Below are 25630 nucleotides of genomic sequence, written 5' to 3'. Positions count from 1 at the left end.
TATTTCGAATTTAGTTTTATTTGCCTTGTTTAATAACAAATTCTTCAATTCTTAAAGGTGCCTATACAGATTGGATGACAGTCTCCTGGTCTGGCAGTTTTTGCTGAAACTACAGAACAACCTAATGTCTATAAGCCACTAGGAGACACCACTGTGTAGCCATGGGTATAAGTGATCACACATATTAGAAACTTTTTTCTGATCACTTTTAGAGCAGGAATTTAGTTATGGATATTTTTGCATAGTTACATTGGTCCAGCTTGGACCAATGCATGGCTACATACCTGAATGATCCCCATGAAAGCTGGCAACCACTGTAGTAGGCGCCACTACTACAGTGATCGCCACTAGCTTTTGGGTCCTGTGTCAAGTTGCTGCCCTGCTGCATAGTGAACAAATTATTGCAAAGCGTTCTCTGATGAGACAGAAATTGCGATATCACTGCCCTGATACTCAAACTAACCTGATACTCAAACTCACCAAATCAGAAAACACTTTGTCCCTCCCCTCCACCACACACACACACTTTGTCATAATACAATGACACAGCAGGGAGGATTTGTTTAAATCTCAAATGTGTTGATGAAAGAATTAGGTCAGTTTTTTTTGTTAAAATGTGCACGGATAGGCAGCATTGATGGGCACTGATGAGGTGGCATGGATAGGCAGCACTGATGGGCACTGATAGGTGACACTGATGGGTATTGATAGGCGGCACTGACTGGTGGCACTGCTGATTGACCTAACAAAACGGACTCATTGGGCTACCTTTTAGTCTTCCAAAGCAATTTCACCTTTACACACTGGTACTGACTAGTATTCTAGCATTCTCTTCACTCATTTTTTTCTCCCTCACGCAGCTAACACAACCCCAGTACTGACAGTGAGGAGCAGTGGAGGGCAAGCAAGTGCCCAACGTCCTCCTTATCAACCTATAACATCATTGGTTGTTAGGATTCTGGTGGATGGTGCACAATGAAAACCTGCTGCTTCATGTAATTCAAAGGCAGGCTTGATCCACCTGCTGGCTTGTATATAGTTTTTTGACAATTTTTAGGCATTTTGACAAGGCACCCCTGAAGAAACTTGAAGGCACCCTTGTTGAAAAAAGGCTGTTCCAGGGCATTACTGCAAAAGCAATTACTGCCCTGGAAGTGTTTTTGATAGCAGCCCTGTGTATGCTACTCTGCATAGATGAATGCACTTATTTGTGCTGCTTTGATTAAATAGGGAATCCTCTTTGTTTTCTTGATGCTTGTCACAAAAATATACTTTATGTCCATTTAAAAAAAATGAATTTATGTCTGTTTAGCACTGAATACCAAGTGTTTAAGAATGACATAAAGACTAGTGAATTTCTTGTTGAATAAAATGATGTGTGTCCTAAAGGGATGAAACATCTTGATTGTGCATCGCTCCAAAAATACCAGTTACCCAGCACCAATGTATCTAAATATGTTTTTCTACTGCTATTGTAGGTCAACAACCTAAGATTACAAGTCTTCTATTTTTATTTTGTTGACCAAGTATTAACATAATATATGTGATTTCAACTAGTTTGTGTCTTATAAAAAAAGGGGAGGGGCTACAACTTTTGCACTGCAGGAATTTTATGCTCTTCCTTTAACCACTTGCCTACCGGGCAATTATACCCCCTTCCTGCTCAGGCCAATTTTTCAGCTTTCAGCGCTGTCACACTTTGAATGACAATTGCGCGGTCATGCAATATGGTACCATATGAAACTTTTATCTTTTTTTCACACAAATAGAGCTTTCTCTTGGTGGTATTTAATCACCTCTGGGTGTTTTTTTTTTTGCACTATAAACAAAAAATGATATTATAAAATTTTGCAAACAGGTAATTTTTCTCCTTCACTGATGTGCGTTGATGAGGCTGTACTGATAGGCACTGATGAGGTGGCATGGATAGGCTTCATTGATGGGCACTGATGAGGTGGCACGGATAGGCAACACTGATGGGCACTGATAGGCATCACTGATCATGCTGCACTGATATGCAATGATGGGCAATGATGGGCATTGATAGGCGTCACTGACTGATGGCACTGATGGGCTGCAATGATGGGGGGCACTGCTGGACACTGGTAGGTGGCATTGCTAGGCACAGGTAGGTGGCACTGATGGGAACAAGTTGGTGGCACTGCTGGGCACTGATAGCTGGCACTGCTGGGCACTGATCATCAGTGCCGATCTGTTCTCTGACAATAACTGGCAAGGAGACTGACGGACCAATCAGGAGGCACGGCGCGACTTGCGCATGCGCAGTGGGCACCAGGCTGTGAAGCCGCAAGCTTTCACAGCCTGGTGCCCACTATAGAGGTGCCAGCACCATGGAGGAGAGAAGGAGTGAAGGGACTGTGTGGGTGAGCACATCGCTGGATCTCGGGACAGGTAAGTGTGTGTGTTTTAAAAGTCAGCAGCTACAGTTTTACGATAACCGGCAACTGTATTTACCCAATGATCTGCTGTGTCATTGGACACTGCTGATAATGTGGTAAAAGGCTACTTTGATTGGCCTTTTACCACATCACGTGATCAGGTGTGGCCGTAGGACACAGCGATCATGGAGATCACCGGGTTCGCGCTGCTGGGGGTGCACGGGAGGGTGTGTTCTGGGAGGACGTCATATGACGCCCTCCCAGAACTGGACAACCGCGCTGTAGCCGTCATTTGGCTATAGCGCGGGTGCCAAGTGGTTACAGAGGTAGTAAACCACAGGAAAGAAAAAAAAAAAAAGTCCCCTGTAAGGTAATGCCATAATTTGCTAGTATGCATGGCATGCACATTATTTAAAATGTACCTTAAAACAAAGCCTTCCAGTAGCACGCTGTCACTGCTGCAAAGCCTTTCATCTTCACTCTATCTTCCTTCCGGGGGTCGCGAGCTCCTGCCGTCTGACAGGCTGGGCCACAATGACATCACTGCTGTGTATGGGAGCCCCGGTCACAGCACACAGCTCTGAAGGAACAGAATGAGTATGCCGTTCCTTCAGTGCACATGTGCCAGCTTTAGAAAAGACAGAATATCTCCTAAAAGTGCACATTTAGAAGATATTCATCTTATCTACAGGAAAATAAAATACAGGTTATTATAACCTTACCTGTAGGTAAAATGAAAAAAATTAGTTTAATAAGTTATAGAATCAAATCTGTTGGCAGATGGATTTTCCAATTAATTTGGGAAATCAATAACAGTGATCCATATAAAAAATATTTCCATTAATACAATAGGATCCAGTGATTTATTTATTTTTTTTTCTCCCCATTGAAATTGTAGGGAAAAACTATCACCTCCAAACTTTACCAGAGGAGTTAAATTGGTTTAGATGTTTCCATTCTAATGTTTGATAATCAGATGCTGCATGTTCCAAATTCATTAGTGGAATCATAGTCTGCCAAATGTCTTGGTTTTATTGGCAAGTTCCTCTTGGGTCCGCAGTTGACAGTTTTGTTGGCTTTGCATCTTGCTTGTACATTGCGTGTAAATAGAGATAAGCAAGTTATGAAAACATCATATCATTGTATTTGGTTCTCTACATTTCTCTTTTACCATTTTATATGTGCCAGTTATTCCCACATCCAAAGGGTCAGTAGCACATAGGTATACGTATCTGGTAATAGCAGCCCTTCAGCATCAGGATGGTTAAAGTAGGACCCAAAAATTACTAGTAAACAACCTGGCATCAGAATCTTCTGCATTTCTAGTGTCCCAAGAAGAGCTGTAGGAAGCTGGTCAAAGTAACAAACCAATTTTTACTGGCACATGCTTGACAAAGGACAATCTGAAACGTGTTGCAGTGCTCTGTTTTAGCTATGTGTCAGTAAAGCTAATGTTTTACTTTGCCAAGACCTAGAAGGTCTGATAATTCTTTTGCTTAAAGTGTTACTAAACCCACAACTGTAAAATCAGTCTGTATATGCAGTAAAGCATGCTTGTTATACGAACTGTAAAGTTAATCCTCTGCAGTATGTAAAAAAGGCTGTTTAATCCTGTCTTCTCTGATCCCCCTCTTCTTTTGCTGTCCCCAATCCATCTACCATAGTTAGAGCAGCAGTAGCAAGTCTGCACATGCTCTGTTTGATGTGTATTACTAGAGCATTGTTTTGGGGGGGAGGGTGCATGGGATCAGCATAGAACCAATCAGCGCTGTCCAGACAGAGGGTCAGGGGTTATGCAGCCTCACAGGACAGTCAGAGTAGAGTGGAAACTACAACAATAACCAGTGTTCGCTTGGACACTGATAGAAGTCACAAGACTACTATATACTGCTGATGAGAAAAAGCATTTAGCAGTTTATATTTGCTAAAATAATTGCATTTCTGTGTACTGTGGAAGACTGGATATAATAAATGCAGGGTCATGGGTTTAGTAACACTATAATGGTTTCAGCGTGAAAATGGCTCTGAACACCAGAGAGCAGAGATGACAGGCAAGCTTGTACATTTGTGTCAATTGAGACAAATAAGTTAGTAATTTGTGATTGAGGGGAAGGGGGATCAATTTTAATTTCATCACTGCCTTGAGTTCCCCTTCGATAATGGTGTTAGTATGCTAGCTGGTAAATGTGGCAGGAATTGTCTAAATCGCAACAATGTCTGAACAGAATTTCCAAAATGTCATGAAAAACAATTAATTCAACTGTACTTCGGCTCTTTAGTTGGGTGTTTGACTGCGGTTGCACTTTAAATCAAATATACAAGGTCTATAGCAGGAAAATGAACAACTTGGATTAGAAAGAAAAATATTCTTACATTTCTCTCATTATAAAAGCTGAAACATGAAAAAACAAATCCTTGACACAGGAACTAGTGCCCTTGTAAGATCAAAGTGAACTTATGTCAAAACTATACTCTGCATATCCATTCTACATGTCTGTTCAGATGCTCATCAAAATAACACAAAGAGATGTAAGTATAGTCAATAAGAATTCAGCTCTCAAATCAAATGTGCATTAATGTGAGCTGTAGAAAGTGTCTGCAGCCCCCCCCCCCCCCCCTCCAGATAATTATTCTCTAACAGTATATTATGTTTTGCACGTTTTATTTCTTGACTTGGCACCAATATATTTCATAAGGGGTTTCTAGAAAGCAGTGGACCATTCAGGTGCTCTCAATGTAATGCCACAGCAGTACCATACCAGGACACATCACTAGTGGGTGGATGATTGGGTGGAAATCAATTAACTGATCATAATATATGCAGCTGAATTGTAGGCAGATATTAACCACTTGCCCACTTTCACCCCCTTCCTGCCCAGGCCAATTTTCAGATTTCAGTGCTGTTGCACTTTGAATGACAATTGCACGGTGATGCAACACTGTACCCATATGACATTTTTATCATTTATTTCACACAAATAGAGCTTTCTTTTGGTGGTGTTTAATCACCACTGGGGTTTTTATTTTTTGCACTATAAATGAAAAAGAGATCAAAAACTTGTTATAAAATTTTGCAAACAAGTAATTTTTCTCCTTCACTAATGTGCGTTGAGGAGGCTGCATTGATGAGGCGGCACTAATAGGCTGCTCCAGATCCTTGCTCTTGAGTATGACATTTCGAGCTGAGGAAGTGTCAGTGGACCTCTGAGCATGGTAATTTCTACACTTGAGTCCCATTTTGAACTTTAAGTGCTGTGGTAGCTGGGACTTGTAGTTCATGAACTCATTCATTCACATCTCTGTGAATGAATGATGTGACTGTGCAGGAGGAGGATTGCTGTCAAAGGCAGTGTGGGGGGCAGTTTGGGGGTGTGGGGGTTTGTTTGCAACAATGTTACTTACATCCTATAGATGGGTGTAACATGTAACCAGATCTGAAAGGTGGAGTTAGTCTTTAATGCTTATATCTGTATATGCCATTATGTCAGTGGTAGGTGATGATTGTCAGAAGCAGGAGGTTTAAGCTGTGTAGAGAAGGCAAAACCTGGAGGTTGAGTTCAGTGAAGAGAACAGCATGACGATATTTTATTTTCAGTAACACAATTGTAGTACAGAACAGAACCATTAAAGCTGGAATACAGGCAAACCGAGAAGTGCACAGTTTAAATGCATATATAAAGGAGCTCCTTTACTTGCTAAAGGATTTATAACGGTTTCCATCTAGTCCTCAGATTTATAAATCCCTGCATATACGCACACATATTTGGCCCCTTTTGGGTGGAGAGAATTCTTGTTTCTCTTGCCATACACCGTGGTTCCTCTCACCAACTTGTATACCTTGTAGTGACATATGAATCAGCAGGAGTGACTGCTGTGCCTGGTGGGAAGTAGGCATTCCACCCACCCGGAGCTTTGAAATACCTGCAGCGTAGGTGTGCGCAGCCTTGAGCATTAGGGTGCATATATATATGTGTGTGTGTGTGTGTGTGTGTGTATATATATATATATATATATATATATATATATATATATATATATATATATATATACGTGTGTGTGTGTATATATATATATGTGTGTGTGTGTGTATATATATATCTACATATACTTATTTATTTTTCCATATATATATATATGTGTGTGAGAGAAATAAGTATATATGTGTGTATGTATGTAATGTGTTTGTGTGTATATACAGTGGGGATCAAAAGTTTGGGCACCCCAGCTAAAATGTTGTATTAATGTGCATAAAGAAGCCAAGGAAAGATGGAAGAATCTCCAAAAGGCATCAAATTACAGATTAGACATTCTTATAATATGTCAACAAAAGTTAGATTTTATTTCCATCATTTACACTTTCAAAATAACAGAAAACAAAAATATGGCGTCTGCAAAAGTTTGGGCACCCTGCAGAATTTATAGCATGCACTGCCCCCTTTGCAAAGCTGAGACCTGCCAGTGTCATGGATTGTTCTCAATCATCATCTGGGAAGACCAGGTGATGTCAATCTCAAAGGTTTTAAATGCCCAGACTCATCTGACCTTGCCCCAACAATCAGCACCATGGGTTCTTCTAAGCAGTTGTCTAGAAAACTGAAACTGAAAATAGTTGACGCTCACAAAGCTAGAGAAGGCTATAAGAAGATAGCAAAGCGTTTTCAGATGTCAATATCCTCTGTTCGGAATGTAATTAAGAAATGGTAGTCATCAGGAACAGTGGAAGTTAAAGCAAGATCTGGAAGACCAAGAAAAATATCAGACAGAACAGCTCACAGGATTGTGAGAAAAACAATTCAAAACCCACGTTTGACTGCACGATCCCTCCAGAAAGATCTGGCAGACACTGAAGTTGTGGTACACTATTCCACTATAAAGAGATACTTGTACAAATATGGTCTTCATGGAAGAGTCATCAGAAGAAAACTTCTTCTACGTCCTCACCACAAAAATCATCGTTTGAACTTTGCAAATGAACATATAGACAAGCCTGATGCATTTTGGAAACAAGTTCTGTGGACCGATGAGGTTAAAATTGAACTTTTTGGCCGGAATGAGCAAAGGTACGTTTGGAGAAGAAGGGGCACAGAATTTAATGAAAAGAACCTCTGTCCAACTGTTAAGCATGGGGTTGGATTAATCATGCTTTGGGGTTGTGTTGCAGCCAGTGGCACAGGGAACTTCTCACGAGTAGAAGGAAAAATGGATTCAAAAATGGATTTGAAAGTGTAAATGATGGAAATAAAATCTAACTTTTGTTGACATATTATAAGAATGTCTAATTTGTAATTTGATGCCTTTTGGAGATTTTTCCATCTTTCCTTGGCTTCTTTATGCACATTAATACAAATTTTTAGCTGGGGTGCCCAAACTTTCGATCCCGACTGTGTATATATATATATATATATATATATATTATATATATTAGATATATATATATATATTAGATATGTTCTGTATATACATACTTTTCCCATATATATATATAAAAGTATATATGTATGTGTGCATATATATATATATATATGTATGTATATATATATATATATGTATATATATGTATGTATATATATATATGTATGTATATATATATATATATGTATATATATGTATGTATATATATGTATGTATATATATGTATGTATATATATATATGTATATATATGTATGTATATATATATATATATATATATATATATGAGAAAAAAAAGTAGGTGTGTATGAGATATATATGTATATGTAATAAAATGTAGATATGTAAATATATGTGTGTGTGTGTGTGTGTGTGTGTATATATATATATATATATCTCTACATATCTAATTTTTTAAAATTATATATATATATATATATATATATATATATATATACACACTTGCATACATATATACGTTTTTTTTCTCATATATATGGAAAAATAAAAAAGTGTGTGTGTATATGTATGTATGCACATTATCTGCCTGCCTGCAGGTTCAGAATGAAAGAGAAATGCTTCTGCACTTCTCTTATAATCAGAAACGCTCAGTGGGAAACCTTTCCCATCACCCCACCAACACACAGAATGATGATGCTAATGCAAACAGGGTGATTAGGATGTGCTCAGGCACACCGGCACACCCTGTGTGCACGCCTATGACCTGCAGGGGCTGGTTCAACACACGCAGAGGTAAATATATGCACTTTTTTTTTTTTTTTACAATTATGATTCTATATACATGTGCCTACAAGATCACTTTAAGGCCAAACTCCAGTTAAACATAGAACATTTGTAATGCAAATATGTATTAATTTGTGAAAAAGGTTTAGCATTTTAAATGCCACTAATGGTATTATCTAAATCTATCTAGAAGACTGTTGTAATCTATTCTGTAGAAGTCAGACAAGGAGAGGGAGTTATCAAGCTTTGTGACGTGCGCGTGTGCTGAAAAAAAGCAAATGTCAGGAAGACGTCAGCAAAGTCTAATGCTGCTACTTCAATGTCCTATTACAGGGTGACCAAGCTGTACTGCTTAAAGCTGAACTCTAGGCAGGTATAATAGACACAAATGAATGCAGCTTTGTAAGCATTAATACAAATATTAGATGCATTTTTTAAATTTTCTCAATATCATCCTCTCGCAGTCCCTGCGCAGCAGGGCTACAATGTGGAGAAGAAGCAGCAGCAGAAAAAGCCAATTGGTTCATGCTGACAAGGAGCATGCTGAGAAGTGGTGGAAGCAGAATGTTATAAATATGAGCCTATCAGTGTTCTGCTTCTGCTTCCACTATCCAGAGACAGGCTGGACCTGGTTCTGGATGACCTGGGCTCACAAAAATTGTAGTAAATAACGCTAGCCATCTGATTAAGGGGATCTTTTTGTAGAAAGAAGCACTGACGTGTAAAGTGTCAAATTAAAATTAAATATTGGAAAAAAAAGCTGTTTTTTAATCTTTTATTGGGCTATTACATTTTGTCTTGATATGTTTGTCTGACATTACACTTTAACTGTGATAGAGAAAAGTAAGATCACCAATATGTGCTGTCTGGCAGTGCTGTGTAAATTCCAGGGCTGGATGAACAAAATGACACATTGCTTGACAGGTAAATTAGCTCTCATATAAACATATTCCAGCTATGTATTTAGCATTTTGCTTTTTGTTGAGCTTTAAAATGGTTCTAAAGGCAAAACATTTTTTTACCATAATGCATTCCCTAATTACTGCATTAAAGTGATTGTAAAGTCTTGTTTTCTTTAATTAAAATAATAGATTTATATTTACTTTCTCTGTGCAGTGGTACTGCACAGCCCAGCCCTGAACCTGCTCTTCTGGAGTCCTCTACCGGCGCTCTATGTGCTGCCTCTTCTGTGTCTGCCCCCCTAACAAGCCACTTGCTATGAGGCAGATGTGCCAGCCTGCTCCCTAGCTGGGCTGTGTGTGTCCATAGACACAGCGTGGCTCGGCCCCTCCTCTCACTATCTGCTCACAGGATTTGATTGACAGCAGTAGGAGCCAATGGCTTCCCACTGCTATCAACAAAGACTGTGAGACCAGGAAGAAGGGAGAGAGAACCTGCAGCCATGCACAGCGCTAAATTGTTAAGGGTCTCAAGTAAGTGTTAGAGAAGGGGAGGGGGGTAACAGGCAATGCAAAGGATTGTACCTTTATGCATAGAATGCTTTAAGGTTAAAAGCCTGTGCGCGCTCCACCGATTGCTGTACGTGACCTCTGTGTGAGGTCCCGATAATGTGATCACTGATTAGCCAATCAGTGATCACATGAATAGTAATAAGCAAGATGTCACTTCTGACATCATTGCCTACTACTAGTGAAATCTGTGAATGATCACAGAGGTCACATGGTACAAGGCCATTCTCAACAGCCTTGTACCATGTGACAAGCTGTGACCAATCACAGCTCGCGCAGTATTTCTCAATGGCTGCAAGAATGCAGCCAGAGAGTAAGAGAAATTATTGCTTTTACAGTCTTTATGGGTGTAAAAGGAATCCGTGTAAAAAAAAAAAAAAAAAAATCCTCCTCACCCCCCACAAGTAGAACAATATCACTATGGTGAAACTGTACTGCTAGGGTGACAGTATGTTTAAAATATAAAAAAACATAAATAATAATGTAAAAAAAATATATAAATGTAAAAAAAATTTAGAAAACTTATTTTTGGTTATAAACTAATTTGGGGTTTTTTTAACTAAAAAGATAGACAAATGTATTTTGGCCAATGTTTATGAAGAAAGATTATTTGCAAAATTTTATAAGAAAAACACTTTTTTTTTCTAAATTTTTGGACTTCATTTATATAGCAAAAAAAAAATAAAAATCCCAGTGAATAAATACCACCAAAATAAAGTTTTATCTGTCTCAAAAAAATGCTAAAAAATTCATATGGGTACAGTGTTGCATGACTGCGCAATTGTCATTCAAAGTGTGACAGTGCTGAAAACTCAAAATTGGCCTGGACAGGAAGAGGGTAAAAGTGTCCAGACTGGAAGTGGTTAAGGTAAAAAAAATTAGACTAGCCCCCCCCCCTTCTTCCTGCCCCAAAATGCTTACCTGCCTCCTCTCACAATGCAGCACTGTTCCCATTTGCAGCACCACTTCTCACACTCCCAGGTCTCCCATGAGACACAGGCAGCAGCAGGAACCATTGGCTTCTGCTCCTGTCAGCCAAATCCTGCAAGAAGGGAGCAGGGGATGTGGCTGAGCCAGTCTGTGTGTGTCTATGGATGCACACAGCCTGGCTCAGGAACACGCCCGCATGAGAGCCCTCATAGCACATGGTTTGCTATGGGGGAAATCGCAGGGAAGAGAGACTAGTGTTGGCAGGGGATGATATTGCACAGAGCAGGTAAGTATACATTTTTTTTTTTAATTTTAATTAAAAACGTTGCCTTTTGGAAAAATTTTAAGTAGTTTCCTCTCAGCAGTGTTCCCCTCTACCCCTCTATCCTTTATTGAATCTAAAAGGTTTATATAATGCCTTTGGTAATTGTTGCTGTCCATGTAGATAATTTAATTCATATATACTACTGCATTTCTCACATGCATTTAGCTTACATTTGGGTTTATAAAATACTGTTAACAAAACCAATATCAGTGGCTTTTTACAATGTTTTTTTACAATTAGAAGAGTTCAGTTGCGAAGGTCACAAAGAATATTATATGAGCTGCAGGAATGCTTTTACTGAGCAAAAAAAAATACTTTGTACAGTCTGTGCTCAAACTATTGCCATACTATCCAAATAAATGTTTAGAGCAGTGGAATGTAATTTTTTTCTTTGAAGTCATTATCTCTTATATCAGTCCTGAAAAGAAAGCCATTGTGCAGTTCTAGCTTCTCCTTGTCACATTGTGAAGTCTCATGTGAGGGTTGACACTTTGTACTAACTGATTAACCAGTATGAAACAATTCCTATCACTTCTAAATGGCATCATAGGACAACTATTGTGAAAAAATGTTGTATTCTGATACCCATTATAAGTTAGTGTAAAAATAATATTTAATATATAAATTCCTTTATTTTCTCAAAATTTAACAAAAGGAAACAATTCACGCAAATTTTAAAAGGCATTGTGGCTACAGTTCAATGACAACCTGAAATACCATACATGTCTCCAACTGGCGCAACTCATGTCAACCTGGGCTGTAGAAATGTGTTGGAAATGTGTTTGAATTTCCTCTACACTCTCATTTTTGTTTTTCTAAATGTGAAAGCTATAGATTGGGGGGGAGTAGAGCAAAACATTGGTAGAGTTGAAGTGAGTGGAAGATGATAGGTGTTTTGGAATTTGGTTTGGGGGTAGGTGGTGAATGAGTCTGGAAGATGAAAAGGTAGGTCTAGGGTTGCCACCTCGTCCCTTTAAAACCAAGCACATATTAACCCCTTCTCGACCACCCTATAGCAGAAATACTGCTACAGGGCGGTACGGGTGTGAAAAGTCCCCCTATATATATACGTGATTTTGCATTTCCGGGCCGCGACTGTCAATCACTGGATGCCGTCCAGTGATTACTCGCCGGCGCTCGGTGATTTCAGAGGATCTGACAGAGAGGAGAACTATTTTGTTTACGAACAGTTCTCCTCCCTGTCAGTTTGGGCACACTGCTTTGGATGGCTGTGCACAGCTATCCAAAGCAGTGTGATTACAGTGAAGCACACTGACACAGCCCCCTAGTAAAATAATCCCAGCACACAGTTAACCCTTTGATCGCCCTCATGTTAATCCCTTCCTGCCCAATGCTATTAGTACAGTGTCAGTGCTTTTTTTTTTTTAGCCCTGATCACTGTATTGTCACTGGGGATGTCAGTGACATCAAGTCCATTCCCCCCCAGTGTCCAGAATGTCCGCCGTAGTTCCGCTATAAGTCGCTGACCGCCACCGTTACTAGTAAAAATAAAAAAAAAGTCCAAGTATATATACCGCCATTTGAAAATGCTATAACTTTCATGTAAACCAATTAATTTACACATATTGGGATATTTTTTTTTTTAGAAAAGACATGTTGCAGAATACATTTGGTGTAAATGTATGACAAAATTAGATTTTTTTAAAAAATTTTACTGGACGTGTTTAATAGCAAAAAGTTAAAAATATTGTTTTTTTTCTCAAAATTGTCGGAATTTTTTTGTTATAGAGCAAAAAATAAAAAACACACAGGCGATCAAATACCACCAAAAGAAAGCTCAATTTGTGGGGAAAAAAGGATGTAAATTTAATTTGGGTGCTGTGTTGCATGACCACACAATTGTCAGTGAAAGTAATGCAGCGCCGTAGCGCTAAAAATGGCCTGGACAGGAAGGGCAAGTGGTTAATTACACAGGTTTTGAGGCTAATTTAACACCGATAAGGCACTAAGTGATTTTAATTACCACCCTAATCAGCCACAGAACCTGTGTAATTAATATGTGTTCGGTTTTAAAGGGATGAGGTGGCAACCCTTAGGTAGGTCAGGTACTGTACATAGGGAGAAATGAGGAAGGAGGAAAGGGAGGGGTGAGTTGGGTCCCACTGCCACAATCAGTTGCAATGTTACCATACCAGTGCAGCCAGTAACAGTGTCCCTGATCACTGCCACACCAGTCGCAGTTTCACTAGACCGATACATCAAGTAACAGTGTTGCTGATCACCACCACACCAGTCGCAGTTTCACTAGACTGATACATCAAGTAACAGTGTTGCTGATCACCACCACACCAGTCGCAGTTTCACTAGACCGATACATCAAGTAACCGTGTTTCTGATCACCACCACACCAGTCGCAGTTTCACTAGACCGATACATCAAGTAACAGTGTTTCTGATCACCACCACACCAGTCGCAGTTTCACTAGACCGATACATCAAGTAACAGTGTCCCTGATCACCGCCACACCAGCTGCAGTGTCACTAGACCGATACATCAAGTAACAGTGTTTCTGATCACCACCACACCAGTCGCAGTTTCACTAGACCGATACATCAAGTAACAGTGTCCCTGATCACCGCCACACCAGCTGCAGTGTCACTAGACCGATACATCAAGTAACAGTGTTTCTGATCAGCACCACACCAGTCACAGTTTCACTAGACCGATACATCAAGTAACAGTGTCCCTGATCACTGCCACACCAGTCGCAGTTTCACTAGACCGATACATCAAGTAACAGTGTTTCTGATCACCGCCACACCAGTCTCAGTTTCACTAGACTGATACATCAAGTAACAGTGTTGCTGATCACCACCACACCAGTCGCAGTTTCACTAGACCGATACATCAAGTAACCGTGTTCCTGATCACCACCACACCAGTCGCAGTTTCACTAGACCGATACATCAAGTAACAGTGTTTCTGATCACCACCACACCAGTCGCAGTTTCACTAGACCGATACATCAAGTAACAGTGTCCCTGATCACCGCCACACCAGCTGCAGTTTCACTAGACCGATACATCAAGTAACAGTGTTTCTGATCAGCACCACACCAGTCACAGTTTCACTAGACCGATACATCAAGTAACAGTGTCCCTGATCACTGCCACACCAGTCGCAGTTTCACTAGACCGATACATCAAGTAACAGTGTTTCTGATCACCGCCACACCAGTCGCAGTTTCACTAGACCGATACATCAAGTAACGGTGTTTCTGATCGCCACCACACCAGTCGCAGTTTCACTAGACCGATACATCAAGTAACAGTGTTTCTGATCAGCACCACACCAGTCACAGTTTCACAGTCACAGTTTCACTGGACCGATACATCAAGTAACAGTGTCCCTGATCACTGCCACACCAGTCGCAGTTTCACTAGACCAATACATCAAGTAACAGTGTTTCTGATCACCACCACATGATAACCATTGTAAGTAGATAAGTACAGCCAGCAAATGTATTCCTGAGACCTACCTCAACAATCTTTTTATAAGGAGAGTGCTGTCCAATATTCTTCTGAGATAGTAAATCATATCCAGGCATACCATGTGGATCTGAATTTATCATGTTTGTCCTATAACAAAACAGTTAAGTCTTTCATTAGCATTGTCTCATTTGTTTTGCAAAAATCACAGGTATACAAAGAGATCGGTGAATTCCTTTTTGCACCTAGCATGGCATGACAGTGACAGGGGTTGGCCTAAAAGATAGCACCGCCAGATCTGCTTTTTTCAGTCTCAGAACTTTTTTTTTTCTCTCCAAAGATTTTCAGACACATAGCACACGTTTACTGCATACAATGCTTGGCAGTTTGTGTGTTCCAGTGCCATTCATTTAAGATGGTTACCCATTGCACAATTACAATATCATGCTTTCACATTGTGGCTTACCTTTCATTGTGCCCTCCTCCAGCAATGCAACATCTGTGCTCCCCAAAACAGAACGTAAGAAAAATGTCTCTAATGGAGCTTTGAATAGCAGTTAAACCTTACAGGAGTTCTAATTTTTTCCTCATTCCATTGAAAGCTAAAAAGAAAGATTTGGGTATAGATATACTTTAAACATCTGAAAAAAAGATCTGTTTTCTTTTTGAAAGAGGATTACAGAATCACAGGTGTTAAAAGGTATATTATTGTGCAATTTATGTTTCAGATCATGCAAGGATCATTACCATTACTACTACTATGGCTGCTTGTGGTCTGTGATCAACTTTAAACCTAAAACCTTATTTCCACCATTGCTTTCCATTTGGCCTTATCTTTTGCCAGGTTAATGTTCTGTTTCATGTCACAACGGCCTGTAAATTCACCAAGTTCTTCTTCTCCTTTTCCTTTTCTTTACCTATGGCCAAAAATTAGCATTTTCTCTTCAATATTTCTTCCAAGATGTGGTTTGCTTTATGGACTCTTTGTAGCACCCCACATATACTGTATAACTGGACTTGTTCTTTAATGTTGAAGCTTATCCAATTCTCTTTTTCATTTCTAATAAACGGAAGAATTAAAAGAATTGGCATGGATAAGCTATGAAACATCTTACACATTATGGAACAAGCCTGTGTAAATGCGACTTACTACTGCTGTAAACTACATGGAAACATTGTCTGAGTGTTCCATTCAGTTTGGATTCATACATGTGTGATGTCAATTGAAGCTCAGTTTTCACAGCAAATTGACAAAGTAGTTGTTCAGTGGTTCAGGTCTGTTTTTGATCAGATCAGATTTAGATCAGGATCAGGTCAGGATTTTATCCTGTTCACAACTGATGATATTTGTTATTCAGAAGTGTTCCCAATGAGCCTGAATTTGCACCTGAGCCAGACTGTACTGCTCAGAAAACCGGAAGGACTCTTTTTCATTTAGCACTGAATCAGCACTTTGATTGCACATCATATATGTGAACAAGCACAACAGAAACCAATGTTATTTCACATGTCATGCAAACTGGATGCGGTTCCAAATGCATCCAATTCGCATATATGTGAACCAGCTCTCAACCATGTTATGAGTTTGCTTCTAGTTTTAATACAGTAGGCCCTTTTACCAAGAGAAGAGTACTTGGGCATGTGGCAGTACAGTAATTATATATATATATATATATATATATATATATATATATATATATATTAGATTAGATTATAAGTAACATGTTTCCATTGAATCTGTTATTGTTCATTTTTTAAGGCTGGTCATAAAAGGATCTTTTTTTTTTTTTTTATCAATCAGCCTGCAGACCGATTGATAAAAAACTAATGGAATTCCCCATCCACACAAGCAAGGTGGATGGAGGAACCCTCCTCGCTTGTGTAATTGTATTCTGACAGTAGGGACTCTCCACTGTCAGTATACACTGATGAGCACTGCAGCTGCTGATCAAATGCAAATTTTCTAACAGCCTTGACCAACAGTCTTAACAATTGACTTGTCAAGTGGGAATAGCCCTGAAAGAAGGGAAATTTAGCTTGTCCCTGCTAAATTGGTTGAACTACAGTCCATCTACGGCCAGCCTAAGGCTTGACACTTTTGTCATGTGGTAATATGCAGAAAGCCATATATTTTGTTATTTCTTTAGAATGGAATCCCCAAGCATAAGAACATTAGCTGGTAGCTGTCTTGCTCTACAATGCATCGTAATGCACATGCCATGTTTTATGGTGCACTGCGTTACACAAACAGTGCAGGTCCAATACATTCTGCATTGTGGTGTATTGACAGTTACAAAGGAATTAGTTGTCCTACAGCAAAAAATATTAATGCAAGAAATTCGGAACATGAACCTGGAAAAGTGTTTAGGGATTCTAAGGCTGGGTATACACTATACGTTTTTTTTTTTTTGTTCAACCCAGTGGTGAAATGTACATTCATCCTGTTTATCCTGGATGTGGTCTGCAGTTTCCACAAAACACTCTTACAAGCTACTAATACTATGCAGCTTTACAAAGACAGTGAATTACAGTGAACTAGTCTTCAGGACAGGGGCGGACTGACAACTCATGGGGCCCCTGGGCAATAGGGGATCATAGGGCCCCTGTGTCCTTGCCCACCCTCAAACCACACCTAAAAAAGCCTGTAAAACGTACCAGGGGCATTTCATGGGGCCCCCTACTGACCCAGGGCCCTCGGGCAGTGGCCGAGTGTTCGAATGGTCAGTCCGCCCCTGCTCCAATTAGGTGCTTGATTGTATTCCGTTCTTCCTATCTTCTGGTCTGCTTGCCTTAGGAGCTCACAAATTTTGCTTGTGCCCTAATTGAAGTTGTGGCCCCAGCCAACGTAACCCCACATGTTACAACACAATGCCTCTGCCTTGTTATCCTTGCATTGTAGGGTGCAGTGGGTAGGGTTTCCACCTCATCCCTTTAAAACTGAACACATATTAATTACACAGCTTCTGAGGCTAATTTATTGCAGATAAGGCACCAAGTGAGTTTAATTACCACTTTAATCAGCCACAGAACCTGTGTAATCAATGTGTGTTCAGGTTTAAAGGGATGAGTTGGCAACCCTAGCAGTGGGAGATCCACAGCTGATTTTTGCACATACCCTGATCGCTATTACTGCATGCTGGAGAGGGTATGTGAATAATCTACAGACACAGGCTCCTGTCAATAGAATGTGTCAAAACTCTATTTTACCACTGCCGATTACTCAGCAGCATGATTGTAAGGGTAAAAATTAATCTCTACGCTGTTTCTAGCTGCTGTACATGCTGTGATCTTGCTTCATGTGTGACAGATTCACTTTTACAATTTAATCACATAAAGCGCAACCGGCAACAGTGACTTATACAGCTAATTCGAGGATGGGTTTTCTATGTCTTGGAAGTATTGCATGTTGCTTATTAGCAGTCTTCTTTTGTAACTCTCAAGAGCCAAAGCTGTTTTTCAAAATTAACAAGAATCCAAGCAGCTTTTACCTTGATGCCTGCTAACTGTTCACGGACACGTCTTGTAAAACAGCTGATATATTGCATTACAAAGCAAACGTTTGTGTTATTTTCTTGTTTTCTAATTAACTAAGCTATATATTTCTAAACCCATTTTACTGTTTTCCATGCCGTGTTTTGACAGGCATGGCAAACACTTTTCCTTGTAGCGCCATTTGTTAAATGTTCTGTGACAGATGCTGAACTACCCAGATATGTGAAGAACACCTTCCAACAGTTTGACTCCAAGGACAGTGTTTTTGTCTTGATATATCTTTCAGTTGTGATGATTTGTGAGAGATACAACTACTATACAAAAATAACATAGATGCACAAAAGTCTAAATTCAGTTCAGGTACAGTTAATCTATAACACAAAAAAAAAAAAATATATATATATATATATATATATATATATAGGATAGCTATATACACTCAGCCAAGGTACATTTCATGTTGTAGAATGTTGTGTTTTCAAATAAATGCTAAATTTGTGCTTATCATCTTCTTGCTCAGACAAAGCGGGTTTCCTGGGATGAACCAGAGTGGCCTTATGGGATCCAACTCTCCATACAGCCAGACCTTGAATAGCAATGCTGGCATGATGACTCCGCAATCATCCCCGTACAATATGATGAACAGTTCAGCAGGTAAATTTCACGTTTGTTTTACATTAAACATATATGAGATTGGAATCTGTTTTATCTGTTTCTCATGCACATGAGATCTTAATCTGTTTTTGGTTATCTATTGCAAATGTGTTTGGAAACTGTTTTGTCTTCCCTGTGTAAAAGTATGATACGGGCATGCCTTGGTACTTCTGATGCAACGATATATTTCACTTTATTCATAATGAAAACTGTATAATAATATAAAGTTGGGGTATAGAATAACATTACAGTGCAAACACTGCAATCCCATAATCAGTTAGCCACGTATGGCTGGTTCCTTTTACTATCCTAGAAAAATTGCATTTCAGGTTATGGAACTAACAAGTAGCTTGAATCTTGAAGATGGCTAGGTAATAGAGCGCCAAATGAATGAATCAAAAAGACAATAAAGAATGGTTAAATTGTTCTTTATTTAAGGTCAATAGCCAATGTGTTTCAGGGTTAAAACAGATCTTCCCGTGGACTGAAAAAAGGAAGGTTGTTGGTGTGTCTAATGTTACATTAGAAGAAGAGGGATTTGTGCAACTTCCAAAAGACATTGGCTATTGACTGTCATTAAGGTCCTTTACCATACCTGACCATCTTTTTCATGTACAGTAAGTCCCTACTTATGAACGAGTTCCGTTCTGGGAGCTCTTTCATAAGTCCAACTTGTTCGTAAGTCCATCCAAGATCAGTGTTTATAGACAATGGCTGCAAGTGCTGATCAATGTGTTGTGGTGGGGGAGTCCCCGTCAGGCACAGTGGGAGGACCCACTGTATTGAACGACATAAAGTGTGTGACATGTGAACTAATTTTCGCATCTTTGAAAGTTCACAAATTGAACGTTCGTATGTAGGGGACTAACTGTATTCAATAGAAAATATGGCAGTATGACAAGGGCAACACTGCCTACAAAAAGTGGTTAATTGTTACAATGTGGAAACATATGGAAATCTATGATCACGTAGCTAGGAAACTTCATTGCCTTATGTGGATTCCTGCTTGCCGATAATTATCCAGATTTGAAGACGCTGAATGTTTTTCATTTTGTAATTTTATCATGATTTGTTCACCGTGTCTATGTCCAACCTCTTTATGATCCATGGGATCAAATAAAATATTTTTGTAGCTATTGAATGCAGTTACTCTGCTTGGATTTTCATATAACCACTTTTTGTAGGCAGTGTTGACCTTGTCATACTACCATATTTTCTATTATGTACTTTGGGTTTATAAATCCACATTTATACTATAAGTGAGACGGAGATATTGCTTTGACACAGATATACGTGTCATATTAGGTGTCTCTTTTCTTTTTGTTTGACTAACTGTATTCCTTTTCTCTGCATTATCTGGAATACTTTTTTATTCAAGATGGTGGTGGGTGGTCACCTATAGCAAGGAGAAACCTTATAACAATACTTCTGTTACAAGACTACAATATTAAATGCCAAAACTGTATCAGATCCAACGCCACCCCTATCACAACTGTGCATAGTTTGAATTTAGCTCTTCTGTCAAATAGATTTTTTTCTGCTTTATAACGTGATGGTTGGAGACGTGTTTGGGACAGTTATCTATACCAGTTTATGTATATGCCATAAATCTAAAGCAAAACCCAACGTAACCTATATATTTCTATATATCTATTTATCTGACATACAACTGTTAAACCTCTTAACTTTTTATGATTGTAAGTGGGTGGACCACAAAAAAGAAATGTAGTACACCGAATGAAAACTGGACGCAGACCTGGACAATTCAAGCTGTATAACAAAAACGTTCATAAACCGGGGTTACCTTTAGTCCCGGTTCACACTCTTGTGACTTCTGATGCTACTTAAATTGCACAGAATCACATGACAAGGGAAATTTCAGTTTTTACTGGCTATCCAATGCGACTCAGGAAAAGGTTCCTGCACTACTTTGGCGTGTTTTACAGTGCTTCTTGGCACCATAGAATATGCAAAGTTGCATAAAAGTCACACTGTAAATTGTATCAAACTCACATTGCAATAGTATGATACAGGCAACCAAAATGTTATGCAAATTATGACTTTCCCTATAATTGGGAAACTGGACCTATTATTCACACCCAATAAGCTCCCTATTCTCTGCAAATGAAAGGACCATTAAGGAGGCTCAGAAAGAATAGGGCCATGGTCTACTGTTTCAAAAGATGTCAAGATTTTCTTGTACCTTTAGCCATTCTTACATTTTTATGTCAGCAAACACAAATGCTCCTGTGCTTGGGGATGGACTCGATGCAGGCTACAACCACATAAGGAATGTCCTGGAACATGCACACCTTGCTGCCCTCAAATGGACCGGGGGAAATCCAAATATACTGAATGAGGAAAGAAAAAACAGAGGGCGCACAGGCCTAGTGCATTACCATAAAAAATGTTTAATAAAAAATAAAGTATGTGTTGTACTCACAAACGACAATATAGTCAAGGCACATCATAAAAGAACAGCTGGGTCAACACCACGTTGAGTAACAGTCCGTAATAGGGAGTATAGACATCCAAAAGGCTGACACGTTTTGAGGACTTGCCTCTTCCTCAGTAAATGCTTTACATTTTTATGTAATTTGAGTTGCCCAATTTTGTGACAGGTTTGGTTTAGTTGATCTGTTTAACTAACATTATTGACACTACAGTGCAGACACCAAATGCTGCCTGAGCATATTTTCAATGCTTTTCTCAGTAAGCTAGATGCAGCGAAACTCCATATTCTGTAACTAGGTTTTGACATATACTGTTAAATAGTAAGTGCTAGCTTCTTATTTTCACATTTTCTGCATGTTATTGGCAATGAGGCTACCCATCATAGTAATAGGCCAATAGTGACATGTGGGAGGAAGGGTAGGACTGGGTAAGTATTCAGCACTACTAGGACGTGTCTTAAGCTCTTGATGCCAGCCACACGCATGTATGTGGCCACTCGGTGGGTGGGCCATGATGTAGAGCAGCTGCATATATGCAGCCCTGTTAAAACTACTTATGTTCCCTACATGCTCCCAGCACAGTAGCCAGCAGTGATCGGTAAGCTTCCAATGCATACTTGCGATGGGGAGCTTTCTGATCATGTAACCACTGTGCTCGCCTGGATTTTACAGCAATGAGCAAACTGTTGGCACTATATAAATACTTTGTAATAATAATAATTTTAGAGCCCTTAAAGAGATAGAAGGCAGTCGGCACCAATGGGTTAAATTGACAGCTGCAGTCACCTGAGTTTTAACGTACCTGGCCTGCAGAAGTAAGATATGTGCAGGCACCATAGTTCTGGAGCCTGGCAGTACTGTTTTTATAGGGACAGATATACTTACAAATAAATAAATCAACAAAATGGGGCTTTCAGAAAAAAAAATCCGTAATATTCAACTAGGTGGATGTACCATAGTTCCAATGGTACATTTATCCCTCGCCACCTCTAAAACTGAGAACCAAGAGACCAAAGACCGCTAATCGCAAGGTTCTTGGTCTTCAGTGACATCCAGCGCTAAGCGCCAGGTTGTGAAAGTGTGCTGAGAGGCATAGCCAGCTGCCTGTCAGGCATCTGGGCAGATCCCGACATTATTGTTGGGATTTCTGTAGAACCTGGACCTGCTCTATGATATCAGTAGACTTTAGCCCACTACTGGTTGAAACTGTAACAAAAAATCAAAAGCACTTTGGCCATATTTCTGCTGTAAAAAGTAATGCATGTGATTTTACAAAATGTGTATGTTCCTACCTATTCAGGACGGATTTCTTCTCACATTGATTTAACCTGATACTACTTTTGTACTTTACAAATTTAATTTTATTGTGCATATTTTTTTTTTACAACCGTTATACACATTCTGTGTTTTGTTAGACACATTTTGCCCTTATTCGCTGCTACTTTAACAGATACCAGAGCATAGGGGCTATGAAGTTGATGGGGAGATAATATAATGGACAGTAGTATGTTAACATGAAGTATTCTGTTTGCTGAACTGGTGTCTAGGCAGATCTGTAAGAATTCCTCTCTTTGGAAATAAACCCAACACTGAGCCTCATTTTATTACCACTGATTTGCTACCACAGAGAATGAAAACCCACGTGTTAATTTGAAAATGATCCTTTAAACTGGAGCAACTTCTAATAACAAGCAGTGTGCATATTGACAGCCAAAGCAAAACATTAACAGCTTTTAAAATAAAGCTCTTTGATCTCTCACTGCTGCCTTTAGCCAGTGAACTGTTTTAATTGAATATGGGATTTTTTTCTGCCTGCGCTTAGTGTTGGTAAAACATGTCCTCTAGCCATGTGCTTCATTTAATAAGATACTGTGAGATACTGGTTTTAAGTTCCAATACTGTGAGAAACTTTAAAGCGAGCAAGTGAACATTGCAGGGATTATACAACAGCATGTGTTTTCAAGTGTTTACATTGAATTCAATGAAAAAAACATGTGCCTAAACATGGAAAGAATGAAGGTAGCCTTTAAAGCTCACATTTTTCATTTTGTGTTTCAATCATTTTCTTTCTTTTTTGGATAGAAGAGGGTTAAAGTTAATGTTAACATCTAAATTTCATGCAGCAAACTGTACATCCCTAGCTTTGAACACTTGTTTTACACATAAATTTATGAATGCTGAAACCAAGTTATAGGAATGTACAATGTCTTCAGTTCTTTTTTTTCTACCATAATTTTCCATATCCAGGAATTTTGTGAGATGTACTGCTGTTTAGGGTTTTCTAAGCCATGTCTCCAAGGTAAGGATTTGGGATATTGAAATAAATATATATATTAATATAACTAATGAATGATGGATCTCAGTATATGCTTAAAGCGGAATTTCATGCAAAAGGGGAAGTTCTGCTTTAAATCCCCGGCCATATTTTTTTTTTTTTTGGGGGGGGGGTACCTAGTTTTAACAAGTACCCACTCCCACTTATGTTCTGTTCGCCTAGGCAGTCTGAGTAGAAGTTCTCCTTCCCCACTGTCTTTTGGGACACGTCACAGGTCCCATAAGACTGCGGGACTATGCACAAGGTTCAACGTGGGTTGCACATGCGCAGTGGGCAGCTGGCTGTGAGGTCGAAAGCATCATAGCCGGCTGCCCAAAATTAGGATGCTGGCACCGGGAACCCAAAGGCTAGTGAAGAACTAGCCTGGGTGAGAATGGTGCTGGAACTCTGGACAGGTTAATGACCTTTTGTTAAAAGTCAGCTACAGGATTTAAAAAATGTTTTTCTCCAGAGTGAACTACCACTTTAAGATGCCTTCAGGAAGCCAAGTGAGATCTTGTTAGAACTTTTGACATGTGAACTGTGCCTTTAGGGTTTTGGTGTTATTTTTATTTATTAATATACAGGATTGATATAGTGTCAACAGTTTGCACAGTGCTTTACAATATATTGGTGATGAAATAGTATAAGCCAAATAGGTGAAATGTAGGCAGAATTGCTATAGTAGCAGAGAATCATTTTTGTATGCCCTTCTTTATTTTCCTTTCTATATTAAATACAACAGGCCTTATGTTGATTATGATTCTGTGTTTAGGCATACTTTTAGGATGTACACATTTTTAAGCTGATGTTTTATATATATTATTCAATGTTTCGCTAGAGCTGCCTCTTGCAGATTATTGCGGGAACCCCCTGTTTGGGTTCTCACATGTAATCGGACTGTGGGTGCATTTGCAGGCGAATGTACCCTTTAAAAGGAGTCTGTTTTTTTTAACTGGGTGATGGGTTCGATTCCTGACCATGGCACCTCCTGCATGGAGTTAGCATGTTCTCCCTGTGCTTGCGTGGGTTTCCTCTGGGTGCTCCGGTTTCCTCTCACACTCCAAAGACATGCTGGTAGGTTAATTGGATCCTGTCTAAATTGGCCCTAGTATGTGTATGTATGAATGTGAGGGACCTTAAATTGTACACCCCTTGAGGGTTAGGGACTGATGTGAATGTTCAATATATATATATGTGTAAAGCACTGCGTAAATTGACAGCGCTATACAAGTACCTGAAATAAATAAAACCCAGATCCAGTATAAACATACTGTGATGGGATATATGATAGGTCCCATTAGCAGATCAGTGTTATTATGTTATTGCCGCAATGTTAATGGCATTTTCTGAGCTTAAAGTGGTTGTAAAGTCTCAAAGTTTTTTTTACCTTCATGCATTCTATGCATGAAGGTAAAAAACCTTCTGAGTGCAGCAGTGCCCTTCCCCCCCCCCCCCCAAGCCCCCTCAATACTTACCTGAGCCCCATTGAGATCCAGCGATGTGCACGACAGCCCCGGCTGTCCCGGGTCTCTGCCTCCTTATTGGCTGAGACAGCAAGTGGGAACCATTGGCTCCCGCTGCTGTTAATCACAGGCAGTCAGCCAATGAGCAGAGAAGCAGGGCCAAGCCAGGGCTCCATTTGTGAATGGACACACGGAGCAGCAAGTGCCTCCATAGTAAGCTGCTTGCTGTGGGGGCACCCGACAGAAAGGAGGAGACAGGAGAGCCTGCAGGGGACCTGAGAAAACTAGGGATCCAAGCTGCTCTGTGCAAAACCACTGCAAAGAGCAGGTAAATATAACAAGTTTTATATAAAATAAAATGAACCTTTAATATTGCTTTAACAAGCTTAATTTTGAAGTGAACAATTTATTCAACTGAAAATTTGTTTTTTTGGAATAGAATTTAATGGTGGCCATACATGCTTAAATGAACAATCCTTTTATTTTCCAAACAATCTCTTCTAAAAGGTTTAATTGATCAATAGT

General features: G+C 39.4%; 1 protein-coding gene across 14 annotated transcripts in view; it reads left to right on the top strand.

Moving 5' to 3' along the window:
* Window positions 1-25630, top strand: part of ARID1B (AT-rich interaction domain 1B) — a 513434-nt gene that overhangs the window by 419704 nt on the left and 68100 nt on the right. For all 14 annotated transcript variants that reach the window (XM_089669757.1, XM_089669751.1, XM_089669747.1 and 11 more), the window contains one exon: window positions 18739-18872. In XM_089669757.1, coding sequence (XP_089525883.1) covers window positions 18739-18872 — 134 coding nt within the window. The remainder of the gene's footprint in view (window positions 1-18738; window positions 18873-25630) is intronic.

This window comes from Staurois parvus, unplaced genomic scaffold (genome assembly GCF_062004578.1).
Source record: "Staurois parvus isolate SC_StPar_1 unplaced genomic scaffold, SC_StPar_1.0 ptg000081l, whole genome shotgun sequence".
NCBI classification, from domain to species: Eukaryota; Metazoa; Chordata; class Amphibia; order Anura; family Ranidae; genus Staurois; species Staurois parvus.
The sequence above is the reverse complement of the archived record's forward strand: the minus strand, read 5'-3'. Positions and strand labels throughout refer to the sequence as shown.